This window comes from Pecten maximus, chromosome 4, assembly GCF_902652985.1.
Source record: "Pecten maximus chromosome 4, xPecMax1.1, whole genome shotgun sequence".
NCBI lineage: Eukaryota > Metazoa > Mollusca > Bivalvia > Pectinida > Pectinidae > Pecten > Pecten maximus.
The window spans coordinates 50,680,838-50,698,139 of NC_047018.1; the positions used below are offsets into that span (position 1 = coordinate 50,680,838).

At 34.4% G+C, this 17,302-nt stretch overlaps 1 protein-coding gene across 1 annotated transcript in view; it reads right to left on the reverse strand.

Annotated features, from left to right (window-relative positions):
- The window catches only part of LOC117326619 (receptor-type tyrosine-protein phosphatase alpha-like), a 35,440-nt gene that overhangs the window by 13,001 nt on the left and 5,137 nt on the right, over nucleotides 1-17,302 (reverse strand). The window contains exons 3-6 of the mRNA XM_033883379.1: nucleotides 16,837-17,082; nucleotides 1,391-1,480; nucleotides 1,072-1,200; nucleotides 19-136 (exon numbers count right to left, since the gene is read on the reverse strand). Coding sequence (XP_033739270.1) covers nucleotides 19-136; nucleotides 1,072-1,200; nucleotides 1,391-1,480; nucleotides 16,837-17,082 — 583 coding nt within the window. The remainder of the gene's footprint in view (nucleotides 1-18; nucleotides 137-1,071; nucleotides 1,201-1,390; nucleotides 1,481-16,836; nucleotides 17,083-17,302) is intronic.

The window sequence follows — 17,302 nt, forward strand, 5'->3', positions numbered from 1 at the left end:
AACATTGATATATATTACCTTCTGACGATGATGACAATAACAATAGCGATGACAGCTACAGCAATCACCCCTGCTATAGCTCCTACTATTGGCCCAACGTCTACTGGAGGTTGACTTTCGGATTGTTGGGCTTGTTCTGTTACAGAGAAAAATAGCATTAAAGAATTTTGAACGATTTCAAACACCTAACAAAAATGGAAATACAGTACAAAACTTCATTGTCGAACTATTTATATATTAAAACAGCCGTTTGCAAGCTGGAATATATATCATTCTACAAACATTTGTATTCGACCTAGCACTGATTTTGCCTATTCAGCGTACAAGAAGTCAATTGCATTTGTGATAAATAAAATTTTACATTGGTCTTCTCCGTATTCAGCGATATTACAACCCCGAGTGTAAAAGTTTTGCTGGTCAATAGGAATCTTTCCGAGTGTTGCCGAGCCGTACTCTTCTACGAGAGTTGTAATATCCTTCGGACAGAGCGATGTTTTATTAGTCTAGCGTTCTTTAAGATATGTTGATGTGAAACCTATTCACCGCATAATTGTCAGTGTCCTATGAAATCAGTCGGGACATTGTTACAATACATACAATGACGACGCTATCCCACTGTAAATAGCGGCATACCGTGTACTCGATGTTTCCCCCTATGCCGTCTGGGATAGAGTTTTCGTATCCTTAAGAACCACAGAATCGCCCTAAGGAAATTAATTTGTTTGCTGCATAAAATTGTCTTCTTCCTGTGTGGTTTGGTTTTGTTTGGCTTATTTTGTTTAACGTCCTATTGGCAGCTAAGGTCATTTAAGGACGGCCTCCCGTGCTTGCGACATGCATGCGTGTGTCGAGTGCGTATGTGTGTTGTGGAAGGCTGCGGTATTTTCGTGTTAAAGTCTCCTTGTGATAGGCCGGAACTTTTGCCGATTTAAGTTCCTGTGTGGAGCTGTGCTATTATTTAACTATACATTTTGTACTAATGATGCATTTTTGCTGTCGTTCAGGAGTTGCACGTGTTTATCTTTACTTAACTGAGAAGAAACGCATAGGTAGAAATAAAAATACCAGTACTTGTATTGCAGAATTGCCCTTTGTAGCCAGGCTCACATTCGGTCGCGCAAGCACCAGTGTCCTGCATACAACTACTACAATGGCCGCAGGTCATGTTGCATTTCACTCCGTATAAACCCGCCTTACATTCTGTAGAAAGTCAAAGAAAACATGATTAAAGCTTTGCGACCTTTAAGTAGCATGCAGTCATAATGTTTTTTCATTATAAGATATGTGTAACGTAACAACAGCACTATCATAACTATGGTTTAAATGATTTGCTCATCATTTGTTCATTTCAATATATATTTTTCTACCAACACTGCTATAATACACTTACCCGTGCATTCCCCGCTCAGCTGATCACACTCAACACAACTGCTATTGCATTTCATCGAACAGTTTGTACCGTGAAATCCTCCAGAACAACCTGGCAATTAAATAACGTAATATAGTGACGAAGATGACAATAATTTTTTTGTAGTTGTATGTATTAGTTTCTTAAGACGTTCAATTGCCTCTCATTCCCTTCACGCCATAAAATGAAAGCTCTCCAATGATCTCGAGTACATAATGTAACAACATTAAACACCCAGCAGTGTTGTAATCAATCGTTATAACGTAAATTAGGATATTTGGATTGTGGTTTTCGAGTTAGGGGAAAGCCGGAGTATCGGATGAAAAACCATCGACATACGGTCAGTACCAAACAACGCCCCACGTAGATTTCAAACCAACAACCCAGAGGTGGAGTGCTAGTGGTAAAGCGTTGGGATACCTTAATTCGGCCATCGCATCCCGTCTGACATGAAAGCGTCAAAATTTAACAAACCATGTAAAAACGTCGTCGGTTTTGAAATAATAAATGTTCCGGGCGCACCGTTTTTCGGCTTGGTCCGTCTGATATGAAAGCGTCAAAATTTAAATCACCAAATTATAACGTCGTCGGCTTTAACATACCGAATATTCCGGATGCACCGTTTTTGACTTTGTAATTGGGTAATTATATATAATTTGACTTTACTTCCGTGAACACAGCAGAGGATATCTATCGTCCTTTTGCATAAAGTGTGCCGTTTTATCATTCTTCAGTAAGGTATGGTTCGTAAAATTCGTATTTGTAAAGTTTCTACTAGTGACATTTCATTTGCTGCTTGTATAAACACGAAGATACCTTTTCATACAGCTTCGTAACTTAAAAATTTTCGTAGCATTTGTCTTAGTCAGATTTAAGATTAGCATTTCACAAAAACTCCGTTTCTTACGAATGTTCGTAAGTTTGACAAAAACCTTGCGCAACTTTACGCCATACCTTTCTGTAGGAAAACAATTCGAAATCGCACGCAAGCATGGCCATTTTAACAGAAAATTACGCATATTCGTAGACTGGATCAACAGTAAGTTTGTTTTAAGACAATCTAATTAAAATCTAGATGGTCATTCTCACTACGTTATTTGAACATCTAACAACATCCCAGAAGGGGTCACGTTCTTATGACCTTGCACGGTCTTTGTTAATGGATATATATATATATGAATATATATTGAAATCATTTCAATGTTTGTTTTTAAACGAAATTCTACAGTAGACGTCGTGGTTTGTGAATAACCATGACTTCAAAAGCAATCACCTAGTAACGATAATACAAAATATTGTTTAACGGCGTTCCGAGGAAAGGATTCCATTTTACCTACGGCTCAGATACCAGAGGTCGGATAGTTACATGGACGTCAGAATAAGCCAAAATTTGACACAGAAAGTACACACACCAAAATAAAAACACAATATTTTGACAAAAAAAAAACAAAAAAAAACGGTAAAATTTTCCGACACTAAAATATCCCAATTTACGGTATGTATATTGCAGCCAGCAAAATCATAGACAGCACATGTAGATGTACATCAGTACATAAATTAATTAATGTATTTGAAAGCTACATGTAAGTAATTGGACAGCTAAAGGTGCGATATTGAATGAGCACATACTTCAGCAAAGCAATATCATGAGTATTTATCAAATGTGACACAGACTTTTTTTGTCATCACTCTCCAAGTATATCTGGCGTGTACATGTGTATACCCAGTGTCAGATTTCCCCTAAACTATAATTGTTCCTTTAAGGTTAGAATCACAATTTTTACATCAAACATACATATATATGTATACATATTCGAACACTTTATTGAGAGCGCATAACCTGCATTAATTCTTATTTCGATTTTTATCATTATCACAATGACACCAAAATCTAATCGAGCTTATTCCTCAAACCTGTAATGCATCAATTTGTTTAATGTAGCATACATTACCTGCTTTTAAACAAATTGATGTAAAGTTATAGGTACTCCTTGTTGCAAAACTTGTTACTTTTTTAATCGAATGTCTAATGATTTCATATTGAAAAAAAAATTCTTCATTAATAATCATTCGCTCAAACCGTATAAAATGGTCAAAAAGCCCAATATTGATTTCATCGACTAGAATATATTTTTCGGTTTAGATAACGAGTACGTTTCATTTATTGATTAAAGGGAGTATTACTGAATTGGTCTGCGTATTTCACATTATATGATATAGTAAACTGTTATTTACCTATACAGTCTCCTGAGTCCCTTCTACACAACGTCTCATTACAATTTCTAGGACAGTCCTGATCACATTCATTACCGTACTTTCCAGTAACGCATTCTGAAAACATAAAAAAATCATGATTGATAATTATTTGTTTGCCTGATATTGCCATTTATCAGTTTCAATTGCACGAGTTATAACACGTTATCGTTATTAGTAAAGACGAACTAATTGATTCAATGAAAAATGCCATGTTCTCAAACTATTGAAACGCCTGCTCATGTTACCAGAATATTGAAATTTGTGCTAATGACACATATATATTTTCGATCATCATAAACATGAATCACTCATACGTAATATAGCTATCAAAAAAGAACGATATCGTATAAATCAATAACAGCCTTGAACATACATTTTCTCTTTTAAAGTCAGTTTTAGTTCAGATCTTAACCGATCTCATGATATATTTGCAATATCATTCAGACATGGTCGTTATTGATTAAACAGTAACTCACCTGTACAGGACCCTGTGTCCCGTTCACATGTGTCCTTACAATTTCCTGAACAGTTCTGAACACAGTTAGCACCGTACTTTCCATGAGAACAGTCTATAAAATATTATATTTCTCAACAGCAAATGGTACTTAAACACATATCATCGTTGTGTCGTCATTTGAATGTCACAGAGTTATCAACTTAATTACCATAATTAGTTAAACTAGTGTATTTTTTTTAATAACTCTCATGTATTCTATTAATAACTCTCATGTGTTATATTAATAAATTTCTCAACAGATAATGAACTCTCCAATATCAAGACAAAGAGGCTGTACGTTCAAGTAAGATATAAGCTCATTATTGTACACGATAAACAAGTTTGGCTTATACTCATTACGTTGATGACTGTAAGGCCTGCATTGGTATCACTGTGTTTAAATATGCAATACTATTATCTAATTTATAAAGTTGTTGCTTACCATGACAGTTCCCGTTATCTTTCTCGCATAGACTATTCAGGCAATTTCTAGAACAATTCAGTTCACATTTGTCCCCGTGCTTCTGGGGAACACAATCTATAAAAAATGGAAATAAAAGGAAAATCATAATTATTAATGCATCATATCTGAAGATGGACTTTCATATGATAGGTTATCCTCGTTGTATCTAACTTATTCGTTTTAGTCAAATGTTTATTGAATATTGTGGAAAGGTCCTCATACTTGTGTATATGAGAATATGTGTAGTCAATCCTGTATAGTGATTACACTGATTTTCACAGGTAAGTTAGGACTATGTTACTTGTGATTCTAATCTCAAACCCAACGTAAGGTCACTGAAGTGTAAATGCATTGTCTCAAGTAAGTTCATCTGTTTGTGCGGCCATTGCAACCGGAGAAAGGGACCGATCAAGAGGCATTATGTCCATAAAATGCGGGGAGCTGGGTGCTCCAATAGTTTATTAGGATTGAGTGTCCTCAGGAAGCCTACAATGAAGGCAAGTCTACAGTATCGTACAAGTGGAAGGTAGTATATGGAAACTGCATAAATGCAGAATAGACAATTGGTGTGTGCCTTGGTCCAGGAGGTGCAGTGTTGTACATACATTTAAATAATTCGAAGCAGACTGGAGATAACATAGAAACGTTGTGCTCGCAACTTGAGGAAGGGACTGTCATAGCACGGTTACGTGGGTAAGTTATATAAGGACAACTATATATAATTATTTAGTTATGTAGGTGATATAAATGCATAGGTGTACTGTGTTATATAGTCGCGTTAGTGGTTATGTTAGCATTGTATATGTTGTACATGTAGGTAGCTTATTTCTTAAAATTTTGTTTATAATAAATATTTGTTTGCATATATTTCTGTGTTGTGAAGTCTATCAGCTGATAAGTGAGCCGGCCTTTTTTTTCTCTATCAATAAGCATTTGTCACGGAGTGCAATGTATTCTTCAATGTAACAAACGTTGATAATGCATTTATTAACGAAAATAATATCAATGGATTAGTAGAGGCAGTCAATAGTATATACTATAGTAGACTGTTATTTACCTATACAGTCTCCTGATCCCTTTCTACACAACGTATCATTACAATGTTTAGGACAGTCCTGATCACATGCATTACTGTACTTTCCAGCAACGCATTATGAAAATATAATGCATAATAGATCATTACTAATTTTTTCCAGCTATTGCTTTTGATAATTTCTATTTTCATCAGTTATAACATGTAATAGTTACCATATCAAAGACAAATGTATTGATACAATGAACAAATACCGTGTTCTCGGAATATTGAAGCGTGACAGACAGGCACGTAATCGATCATCGTATTCCTCAATCAATCATTCGAAACATAGCTATAAGACAACGATGCCTGCCATACACTGTACCAATAATCGCCATGGACTTTGATCTTATTATTTTTATGAAATATCAGAAATATTATTCAGTCATAGCCGTAAGATTATTTTGGTACATAATATCTTAATTAAACAGTAACTTACCTGTACAGGATCCTGTGTCCCGTTTACATGTGTCCTTACAATTTCTTGAACAGTTCTGTTCACAGTTAGTACCGTACTTTCCAGAAACACAGTCTGTAAAATATAATGTCGCAATAGAAAATGATACTTCAACTCATATCAACGTTTTATCGTTATTTGAATATCTTAGTATTATCATCTTAATTTCTCTAACTTGTTTAATACAACGATGAATAAGGTTTACAACCACACAATTATTAATTTTTTTGTATGATTTTGAATTATAAGTATAATGATAATCATTACCGAAGATGTGTCACTGTCATGGACGGTGCAAAGCAAAAATCCATTATTTAACTCCTAGATGAATTATAACCTTCTCATACTAAATTTATATAAAGAGAAATATCGTTCGGATACAGATAAATGTAGTGTTTTATTTATCATTGATTCAGATACTTGATAATAAATAGAGGATATCTAACAGTGTCTTCAGTAATACCAAATATAATTCGCGAGTGGGGCTAATATTAAATAATATCAAAATATAAGCCACACGAGTGAAATATATTTGGTATTACTGAAGACACTGTTAGATATTCTGTTAATCACATTTTTTATCAACGAAAAACCTACCCCGTATGCTAACTAGGCCTACAGCGATAGTTTGTAAACAAAAAAAAGTAGTACCCCCTGTCCAGGTGCTGACATATATGTCGGGCTTTCTGATTGGTCAATTATTTTGGTATTTTCTAATCATTAATTTGATTGGTCAAATCAGCAAAAGTGATATTTTTCACTAGTGAAAAATATCACTTTTATAGAATGAATAATTCTTGATATTTCACTGGTAAAAATGTAATAAATTGTTATAGTCTCTACATGATAATGTTCAATGAATACATAAAGCAAATAAATGAAATAGGTCATTCAATGAAATATTTTCAACACGTAACCTGTGGCAGCGTAAAAGACAAAATTTCGACTGAGCTTGTAACGGGACAAATACATACGACAGAGACCATCGTGCAATCTTCATCAAAACATGTATTTAGTATTTGTTATATGTGAAAACAATACACATTATATAACTATAATCTGTCACAGCAGTTGAACTGTATTGGCGAACACACACAAACAAACATTTAAAATTTATCTCGATTTATGATATTTTACAGATAACAAATCTTTTAATGCATGCTTTTCTGACTTTTCAAAATTAACGGTCTTAATCGTTATATTTCATATTCCAAAATTAATAATTATAAAATCACGAATATGTTCGTAAGTTAGAAAGCCGTAACTCACCATAACATTCCCCGTTGTCTTTCTCACACAGTCGGTCCTGACAATTGGTAGAGCAGTCCTGTTCACATCTAATGCCGTACTGCCGCGGAACACAATCTTAAAGCATGTAAAATAACGATAACTTCCTTCGTCAAATATGTGTTCTTTTATTATCAATATTTCCTTATGTATCTTTGCCATTAATGTAAACACTGCCTTATTTTGTTGGATGCATTAACCATGGAGTAAGTAGTGAGAATCATATCGCCACTTGACCACCACATTATAACACATTTCCCCGTGACATTTTCACGCAGCATTTCCTAACAATTTGTAAGGCAGCCATAATCGCATGTTTTCATATTTTTCAGGAATGCATTCTGAAATCATAAGAACCTTCCCAAAAATGACTATATTAACGGATCGGACTGATCGCTTCCTTATTTCATTCCCTCAATATCACCATTTTGATTATTATCTTCATTTAATAATAAGCATAGTAGTTGGATTGTTTCCGTGTATAATGATTACACCGACTATAAACTGTAACTCACCGACACAGTTTCCAGTGTCCTTTACACACAATGATTGATTGCAAGTTTTGGGACAGTCCTGTTCACACGTACTATTGAACTTCCCGGGAATACACTCTGAAAATATAAGAGTCCTCTTTAACTTTTTCTTATAACAGACATTACGGCTCCTATCATTTATACAATAGCAAATACATAGTGTATACATTGTACAGTTAAAGGAATCGTTAATCCTTAATAAACACATTGCGATAAAACAAAAATTACGGAATAAACAGCCTTTTGATCGCAGAGATATTGGTATTATAATTATCACCTAGATTTCGCATTCTCATCATTTTGCTCGCACACGCTTTCAAAGTAATTTGTAGACCAATCCTGGCCACAAATAATGCCGTAATCGTCAGCAACGCAGTCCGATAAAATCAAACTAAATATAATTGTTAGCTTCTTAAAATATGTGTTTATTGGTACTTGATATGCGATCATTATGCATAAAGTTATCACTTTGAATATACTGTACATGTACTTTGATTCACTTACATAAGAATATCTTATAAACTACGTTTTCTTGCTGACTCGAAAATTCCCTGTCTAAATTTTATATACAATCCTGTTCCTTCCATTCTTAATGTTATTGTGTCAGGGTTGAATTTTAAACTTATTTGATTCCAAAACGACGTGATAATAAATGGAAACTACATTGTGTTGCTACCTTGAGAAATTTCTCGATTAAGTCTTTATACAATCTTCTTACTTCCATTCTTAGTGCTATAAATGGTTGCAGTCGTATTGAGATAACGGTTAATAAAGAGGAAAATTAATGGAAAGCGTGTTTGTTTCGAAGAATTTGGTTTGGTTTGGTTTCGTTTATTTTGTTTAACGTCCTATTAACAGCTAAGGTCATTTAAGGACGGCCTCTTGTGCGTGCGACATGCATGTGTGTGGTGAGTGCGTTTGTTTGTTTTTGGAGGCTGCGGTATGTTCGTGTTAAGTCTCCTTTTGACAGGCCGGAACTTTTTTCATCAATCTTGAATATCCACGTCTTAAAAAAAACGTCTCTTCTTTCAAAACTTTCTATTTTGCACTTTTTACACTAGCATTATCCGTTTCAAATAGAAGATCTGCCTTCCTTTGTATGTTATGAAAAGAACATAATTTTGAAATATCCCAGAGGTTATTTTGCTAAAACGACAACTAGATTCTAAGAGGAAATACGGAATTGCTCGGATAATGAAATCAGAAGAATTAATTTCTGGTCGACAATATCTGTGTTGAGTTTGTGGGCAATACCTTACGGCAGACTATTAGCATGAGCATTGGAACAAATTGTAACCCTCTCTGGGCCGACTTGTGTTCTGTTTTCAATCGAGGTTGACTATATTTGAGACCTTATCAGAACAGGTAGCAGATAACTTGTCAAGTTCTTCCATTTTACCTTTACATATACTGACGATAGGAAACAGATGTACCATGCATAACTTTTAATCAAGGAAACTACAGACAATTTGCCACATAAATAATGTACCTCGATCTCTACATGGAACGTAACCGAAAGGGACAGATTACTAATAAGCTTTACCTGCCATACAAATTAAGTTCATATCCTTGTTAAGTCTCATTCTCAAAATGAGAATTAGGGTGGTGACAACGGAACAATCAGGCATGTAGAGAAGCATTATATAGTTATAAATGATCATGTAATAATCTTTGATTCACCTGTACTGTGTCATGTGTCCTTTCCACAATTGGTCTGACAATTCCCAGGACAGTTCCATTCACATTAAAAGATTTTGTCATTTCCTCAATGGTATCATTTTAACACATAACGATTGTCATCCTAATAGTATTCTTCGAGTCTGAGTCTTTGAATGTACTTTCGTTTGTATGTGTTAGCTGGTTTTAATTTTTTAAAGTGTTATTTCTATTTAAAGTAATCAATGGAAATACTTCTTGAAGAAATTATTAACCTCCTCCTTAATATAATCTTAATTCCTTACAGAAATATTGTCTTCCAAAAATGAAAAAGTTAGAAACTGTTTCTCACCCTCACAGTTCCCACTGTCTTTCTCACATAGACTCCCCAGGCAATTTGTAGAACAATTCTGTTCACATCTGATGCCGTACTTCTGAGGAACACAATCTGACAGCAAATATTGATATGATAATCATCTGTTCATGATATAGGTTATGATATCAAAATTAAGAATTAGTTATATTGACCATATAAAACAAAGACCATTTCGATTGAAAAGTCTTATTTAACCTTTCAAAATAAACAAAAAAAAATGCAACTAACTGTACTTTCACTCAACAAGATCAATGTTACAGTATAAAGGTAACATGATTGCAGATACAAATTCATATTTGTTTTGTTTACATGAATTGTACAATTTCTAATGGTTAATCTATTAGTTTTAAGCGTTAAATTAAGATTATACAAAATGTTACATCGGAACTATATATGAATACGTTCACTGAAACCCCCTTTAACATTCAATCTCTAATTTTGACACTGGTTCAAAGTTCTGAACTTTTGTAAATGTTATTTGTCATATATATGACTTTGTTTAATGAATAATTTTATTATCATAAACAATTAACCTAGTATAAAAATAGTAGCAACGAAATATCATCGATGAAGCATATTGCTATGAAATGTCGAATCCTGTGTTTACTATCAATATAGACTTGAACCGTTCTTGAAGTATTTGTTCGTTTTAATTATAAGTCATCTTTTAGAAGAAGTTGTGAAGCTGTTATATAGGCAAACATATACTGTAACATTCTCTACTTCTATGAAAGTGCACTTTCTATACGAATAATGAGTATAAATCTAGGCCTAAATTCACAGTACATTTATAACTACTACAACAGAAGTTAGCTTGGCCGTATTTAGCGTAATGGGAAGAAAAGAACTAATTCAGGCGCGTTATCCTATTCGTGTATTAAACAAATACCGAAATAAGAAATTTATTTTTATATAAGGTCTTTGATAAATGACAGCCCATTGTATATTGTTCACAAATTAGAGATTAAAGGAAAGCATGCATATAGATATGGGGTAAAGAAGTAATTATAACAGCATGGAAATAAAAATTTCAAATTGTCGAAGCAATCCGCCCCTTTGCCAAGACACAAAGAATACAAATAAAATAAACCAATATATAAACAGTACTAGAAAATACAGTAAGACTAGTATTTTTGGTAATAGTTGAAATAACAACCATGAATCCTTCCGCTGGCGTTGGCTAACGTAACATGTTCAAAGCCAATTTCTATGATGGAATGCTATGTTACCAACGGCCAAGACATTTGAAAATATCTCGCGCGTGCAAAATAGATGTATATACATACAGTGTGTTTTACGTTTACCGTTGATTTGTAACATAATGAATAACAGAATAAAACGAGAAAATACCAAAACAAATGCCAGTGTTCTTCGAACAAACATTGTCTTTACAATTCTTAGGACAATTCGAGGTACAGTTGTCGTCATATTTTCCTGTGAAGCAATCTGAAAAGAAAGACAGTTTCATTCGATGTATAGTTCACTACTATGGTCACCTTATATGGATTGAATAGATTTTTTAAATTTTCATTGCGGCTATGAATACCAGTAGCTAGCTACATATCCCGTGGCGCGCGGTTCATATATTTACATAACCTTGATTTAAAAAAATTTTATCGAGAAAACGAGAAATTTTATTAAAAAGAAAAATTTTGGTCATGTATACGACGAAACGCCAAATTATTAGAACAGCCGGGAGATCCCGCCTATGCACCACGCCATTGTTTTAATGTCGTTCCGCATTTTCCGGTCTTTTGTGTTTAATTTTGTATAAAACAAAAAGAAAGAAGTATTAAAGTAAAAATAATATTAAATACAATCATTCAATTCAAATCATATTTATTTTATGTGAACAAATTGCAACAAAAACACAATATTTTCATAATTGAAAGGCTGACTATTTTTTTGATGGCGTATTAATATGACCCGATTAATCAGGTGATTTGCACGAGAGACAATGTTTTCATACGGTTTTCATAGTGTATTCATGGTCAAAAGTTTGTTGTTTTCACTTGGTATGTTCATATCAGCAAACCACATTAGGAATGGAAATATATATTCTTGTGAAGCAATCTTTAAAGAAGGAATCCATTCGAAATATGTTTCACCATCGTGCACTATGACACGATTGTAATTCACATTAATAATATAACTGTTTTTCAAAACTTGGATAATTGTTTTTTGCTTTACTGCATTTATAACTGCATGATGGTTGTCATATTCAGACATGCATTAGAACGGAAATGTATTTTCATATGTTTCGCCTTCTAATTACTGTGAGATTGTCACTTTCAGTTCTGCAAAAAATCAGATATCAACATAATCATATATTGCACGAGATAATACTTAAACTATCCTTTAAATGACAATGCTGTTATACCATATATAATCACAGTTCCTGATAATGCATAGCGTGAGGTGAGTTTGAAAATCGTTGATATGCCCTATTGCACTGAACGTCAATTCATCTAAGTTTGCCAAAGACATTTATAGCCACATTGATAAAATACCTCTAGGCAGAAAACACATTGGCTTTACCTGGTTAAGTTAAATTGCCTGATTTTGATTGCTCAATCAAAACTACCGTATAATTGGTTTTTGATTCGCCGGCTTCCTGTGATGGATTGTCTATCTAATTACTACTTAATTAGACTTTGTTTGGAAGGGAACAGAAGTTATTAATCTAGTTTCTCCCGGCATTACTAGTACTATATATATGTGTAAAATTTAAGATGAATGAATGACAAAAATCTATATCAAGGAACCAATAGTATAAAGTAATTAGATACCGGGTACCATAATGATCTACCCGTGAAACATTCTTAATTTCAGAGGAAACTAAATTTTCGAGAAAAAAGATTGATCTGATTGTACATGTATCTACATATTCTAAATGCCTTTGATAAATCAAGTCATCAATTAATCGTTCTTGTTGCAAGTTCATAGCATAAGTAGCGCATTATGAATATTTCTGTAGTGTGTAATGGACATATTTGTATTTTCTTTTTTTGGTATTGCATATGTAGATAAATAATGGTAGCTTACAGAAACAGGCACCTGTTTGCGAGTTACAGTTACCACCATAACACGCCCCTGGACACTGATTGTTACAGTGTCCGTCACCGTATCTCCCTTCTTGACATCCTGTTGGAAAAAGAAATAGAGATCGTTAGTACTCACAAGTGAATTCATTTCCTTTTTTAACCAGATAGTTTTTGAACTGATCATCATCCATAATACCCTGATAAACTGTATTATATAAGAAACATAGCATAATACTACCCCATCACAATATTTAAAATCTTTAATTGGGTACAACGTAGGAACACTTATATTGTCAAACCAATTATCCCATTGTTTTTTATCAATTTGGAAGTAAACAACAACACAGATGACCGGATAGCTGTATTTAAATTTTAAGGTCCTTCTTGAAATTGCAAGAGGAAAATTACGGCAATTTTACTTCACGTTTTAGTTACGGTTGGAAATATACAGCCTGGCTTGGCAAACATAAAAAAAGACTTATAACCATTCTGATCAATATTAAACTAAGTGAAAATCCAACATATTTTCACACCTATCCAATAAACCCCAAATGTATTCTTTCAGGTATACCTACTGCTGTTTTACCCTATTTAAGTGATATTTATAATTACATCACTGAATCATTAAATATTATATTTTGGTATGTTTAAGTATTAGAGCTATCAAAAATAAGCTGCTTACATAATATGTACGTATACGTTTACGTATATCTGGACGTTTATGTTACGGAACATTCATTAATGTATGAATCTGAGACATGTTTCATTATTTTTTTTCATAGTCATGCAAATCAACATTAATGATTTTAAACTAGGCAGGCATTTACAGGTAACAACCACGTTTGCATATGTGTTTTCGGCTAGGCTCAATATTTCATGGTGGTGGGACAAACAAGTTTTAACCTATCCAGTTCTTTATTTGTACATAAGTTATACAGTTCAATATTCGTTACAGTACATATTTACTTCCGTTTTTCGATACAACCTCGGTGTCGATCGGTAAAAAGCGTGAAGCATGGCGTGATTAGCGCGCATGCTATTCAAACATAATATAGACAAAGACGGTATTCCGGCGGGAACACAGACGGCGCTTCCTTCGGCTCTCAGAGGGTATATACATCATCTGCTAGCTTGTTAGTTAGACCAGTTTAGTTTTGACTCCTGAACAAGCAACAAAGACCAGTAGGTACGGGTTACGACGATTTGAAGTGAGGTAGCAGACTGTATACGTAGCTGAGCTTGGTCTGAGTGCGACAGTGAAAAGTGAGGTGTTCCAGCTGGTGTGTGTGTGTGTGCTGGTCAGTGTTGTATGTGTTATGTTCCATTGAGCGTGCAGACGTAGTCCTAAGACAGAGAACTGGGTTTTAAGAAAACTGTAAATTGTATATCAACGGTCCTCCTCACATAGACGATACTTTGCTATAAGAAAGGAAATATTTAGTGTTGTTTAGATTATAGGTAGTGAGTAGCTATAGGTAGAGACATTTCTCCCTCGCTCTACATCTATTTGATATAAGTTACCTTTCCTAGTTAGTTCTGCAGAAAAGGGTGCATATGTTCATATTATTAAGACCATTTTTTTTAGCAAGGCATGCTCAGAACATATTTTTGTATGTATCGGCAGTTGTGAGCACCCACTTAGAATACAAATTGGGGATCCCAAAAAGTAACATGAGTACGAATCCCCTGCACGTCATTAGTTATTATTGTACTATAGACTCCAGCGTATATGTCAGTCATCATAACGAGAGGGGCGGAGCATTGGGTCCATGTGCCATTTTATTTATATTTTCTTTATATGTATGCGTATACCTTATATAATACCGGTCTATATATGGAGTTGCTACAGGCGATACGAAGGTAGTACGTTTTTACCAGACTAGTCCAAGAAATGAATTTATTTTTGCATTAGAGGTTGGAAATTTTTTTTAACAAAGGTTTCTTAACTGAAATAGATTAAGTAATGGTCCACTAGAACAAATAAAGCCTAAGTCATTCATTGCCTGGACTAGACAGGCTGTAACAAAGTCTAGAAACACCTGTAAGCTAAGCTAGTTTATACACAACACAACAAGCAGTATGAAAGGTCAAAAATTTATTGAATGGAACCAAAACTTGTTCAGGCTCATATTGATGATCTAAAATGTTTGACTTTCTCAGGAGCTGCTCATTCTTACAACTAAATTATACAATTAAATTTGACTCACTACTAAGCCATTCAAGAGAGGAAGTACTCTTAAGCGATTAAAGAGCAGGTTGCAGAGAGATCTGGACTCCTGAGCGATTCAAGAGAGGAAGTACTCTTAAGCGACTTAAGAGCAGGTTGCAGAGAGATCTGGGCTCCTGATCGATTCAAGAGAGGAAAGTACTATTAAGTGATTTAAGAGCAGGCTACATAGAGATTCTCGACTCTTGTGCATTTCAAGATAACTCTAGCGATAAAAGTGTAGGCGAAAAACTATTGAGTGATTCAAGCAACACTAATAAATGATCAAGACACCCAAACTCTAGAGGGAATCAAGATGGAATGATACAAATTATTACAATTAAAACAAACTACATTCTAAACTTAGTGATTAACTATAAGGTATAAGTTGTAGAATTCCTCTAGGAATAAGCCTAAAATTGAACTTAAAGTGACAATAATTTCGGAGTGACATACATTTATTACTGTGAGTGATCATGAGAGCCTCCATAACTAATCTGTACTAAGAAGAGCAGCCCAAAAACAGTGTGACGACAAATGTAAAAGAATAAATTTTAAAAGACACCGGATGTACAATGAGGTGCTGCGAGCCGGCTGCCCCAACCTGAATCAGGGAGGTAGGTTTATCCAATGCTCAGACCAGCTGGCCAGGTGTTGTCCTACCATGAGGCCTAATTACCCCTAAAAGAGCCCGAAACAAGTTTAAAAAAAGAAATATATATATAATAAACATATTAAAAGTAAACACATATTATGAAAACAACATATATACAAGAAAAGTACATGCATGTATAATAAAAACAAACAACAGTATATGAATATTAAAAAGGTATTTTGTACATTTATATACAAACATCAGTAAAGAAACTGCAAATTCTTAAAGGTGGAGGTGGGGCGGATGGCGGAAGATGAAATAAAACACTGCTGCTACGAATAACCACACTGCCCAAGACTGAATGCAGGGGGCGCTACCCATATAATGTAATTTCATTGGTCAACCAGGTCACGTGATCGATAAGCGCGAGATTAGAAATAGGTCCTTATTTGCATAAAGACTGCGACAAGGTTTTTCAATGTTGTGTATAAACAAATATTTAGTAAACCAAATCTACATGTTGATACCTGGATCAGCCTTCCAAAGCAACGTTCCATCAGTGTTTGCTTTTGAACATTTGAAACCCGTCAAGCGGTGAACATATTCAAACTTATGAATGTTCCCTTAAATAAACGTCCTGATTTACGCATGCGTATACGTTAGCGACTTATTTTTGATAGCTCTAATTATACACTCGGATGTATACGTAACAACACTATGTGAAAACGGAACTAGAATAGAGATCTTCTCTGTAGTTCGATCGGTTGAGCAGAAGATTAGTAAGCTAGCTGTCCTGGGTTCTATTCCTGGCAGAGGGGATGATTTAGATTCAATTGATAATGAACTCTGTTACGTTGGTATGTACAGCAGATTCAGGCTAGAAAAAAACATATAATATACCTTTTAAATAAAGAAAGGATTGTGGTTATACACCAGCTCACCTGATCATTGATTTAAGACAATGTTAAACAGAATCATACTCACCAAACACCTGTACCTCACATAACTCCAGAAGAGAGTCATTACTATACCAGCTGTATCGTTTTGGGTTGTTTCTATAGTTGTACACAGTCACATACCGACCTATTTGCAGGCACTGGTGTGTTACCACCAACTGTACAGCATCTCTAGTACTACTAGTGTCCTCGTAACAGAGAACACCGTTTGGTGGTGTGCTAGTTGTATTGGATGCGTAAAGCTGGTATCCTGCCAATCTTTGCTGAAAATCATCTTGAAAGAAAACAAAAATCCACAGGTAGATAACCATTTTAAAAGGCATGTATGAGGATAACTGTGAATGTAAAAGTCGAATGTTACCAATCCAATCTTACATCATAATTGGATTGTTATTTTTGAAGTCATCTAGGGTTAAAAAAAAACAACAATTTTCTTCGCATCACAAAGATAACTTTCTATAGGGTGGTAGGTCATATTTGATACATCACGTTCC